The sequence below is a fragment of the Pinus tabuliformis genome, chromosome 1_2 (genome assembly GCF_031772625.1).
Source record: "Pinus tabuliformis cultivar Carrire ecotype Pingquan chromosome 1_2, CPIR1, whole genome shotgun sequence".
Lineage (NCBI taxonomy): Eukaryota > Viridiplantae > Streptophyta > Pinopsida > Pinales > Pinaceae > Pinus > Pinus tabuliformis.
The window spans coordinates 396250005-396251409 of record NC_142298.1 but is presented as its reverse complement, the minus strand read 5'-3'; the positions used below and the strand labels follow the sequence as shown (position 1 = coordinate 396251409).

At 43.0% G+C, this 1405-nt stretch overlaps 1 protein-coding gene across 1 annotated transcript; it reads right to left on the bottom strand.

Moving 5' to 3' along the window:
• Window positions 1–557: 557 nt before the first annotated feature.
• On the bottom strand, window positions 558–956 carry LOC149206031 (uncharacterized). Its single transcript, XM_089397568.1, has one exon. The coding sequence runs from the start codon at window positions 954–956 to the stop codon at window positions 558–560; it is 399 nt and encodes a 132-aa protein (XP_089253694.1).
• Window positions 957–1405: the final 449 nt, after the last annotated feature.

The following is a 1405-nucleotide window of genomic DNA, read 5'->3' as shown; positions in this document are numbered from 1 at the left end:
TTCCTTTTCCTTTCTTTTCCTGGCTGCTTCGTTCTCCATTGGCTTCACTCCCATCGTTCCTCGGCCTTCTTCTTGTCACCATTCGACCCTTACCTTCTGCACTGTCTGTTTGGATTTTCCAGCTCCTCTGTCCTCCTGTTATCTTGGTCCGAGCCCTCACCACCCTGCCTCTTCGCCAATTCTCTATTGTTTCCTTTCGCGTTTTCTTACCTTTATCCCGCTTTCCTTTTTTATGTCTTCATCTCTTCCGATTTCTCGTGGCTTCCTTTGCCCATTCTGCTTACCACTTGTTACCTCCATCACCGCCTACGTCCTTTCCTCCTTCCTTCATATTTTCATACTCTTGTTTGATTTCTGACATTCTGTCATTTCCACCTCCCTCCGTCACCACTCCATCAATGTTCCTCCTTGAGATGCGCTCTCTTCTGATGATCTCTCTACCCTTATTCATAATTACCTGACCCTCCTCTGTCCTGTCCTTCCTTCTCACCTGATTGGAATTTATTGTTCTGTACCCCATCGAAATCACCCCGATCGGGGTCCTCTTGCGATCATTTTTATTGGTTTGTGGATTCATCATGGTCTTGAGTGATTATGGTTGCAAGTTCCTCCCATCTCGAATTATTCATTATCATAGGCCATCTGTTATCAATTTTCCTTTCCTGTTCGTTACTCCCCCAGTTGGAAAGGAAGTCTTCAGCCTTATTGCCCTTCCTCCTGACATGATTGATAATTTTATAGTCTATTCTTTTTAATAATTCCGCCATATCTTGAACAATCCCGGATTTCCTCCAGCTTCCTGCTATCTGCTCCCAGTTTCTCCCATTATTGAGTTTCCGGAGCATCTCTACCACCACTTGTGAATCCCCTTCTATCTCTAGGTTCATGTAGCTATTCCTTACAGCTATCCTTAACCCTTGATGCACTGCCCACAGTTCTGCTTCATTGTTAGTCATTTCACCTCCCCATTCCGCATACACCGATCTGGTGTTTTTCTCACTGTCTCTAAAGATTCCCCGAAGCCTGCATTCCCCAGGTTCCCTTTGGAGGCCCCGTCAAAATTCAACTTGATGAATTTTCCTCTTGGGTATCTGAACTACTATGGGCTGTGAATATGAGTACTTTTCCGCCTTTCTTTCTTGGGCTATATCATATCAAATTTCAAATTTAATTTTGTTAGGGTTTGTCCTTCTTCCTGATTTTCTTTCCATTCTTCCTCATCCCAATCTTCGGCCAGAACCATTTCTCTAATAGAGTTTAGAATTCTTTTCCATATTTCTTCTGGTTTATTATTTTTGTCTAAGAAAATCCTTCGATTTCATTCCTTCCATAGGAGCCATATCACAAAACCCACTGTCAGATTCCAAGCTCTCTTGACCACTTTACAGAGGAATTTTTCTTTACC

Excerpts from the sequence above, each read along its gene's own strand:
- LOC149206031 (XM_089397568.1), bottom strand. The coding sequence starts at position 956 with ATGACTAACAATGAAGCAGAACTGTGGGCAGTGCATCAAGGGTTAAGG.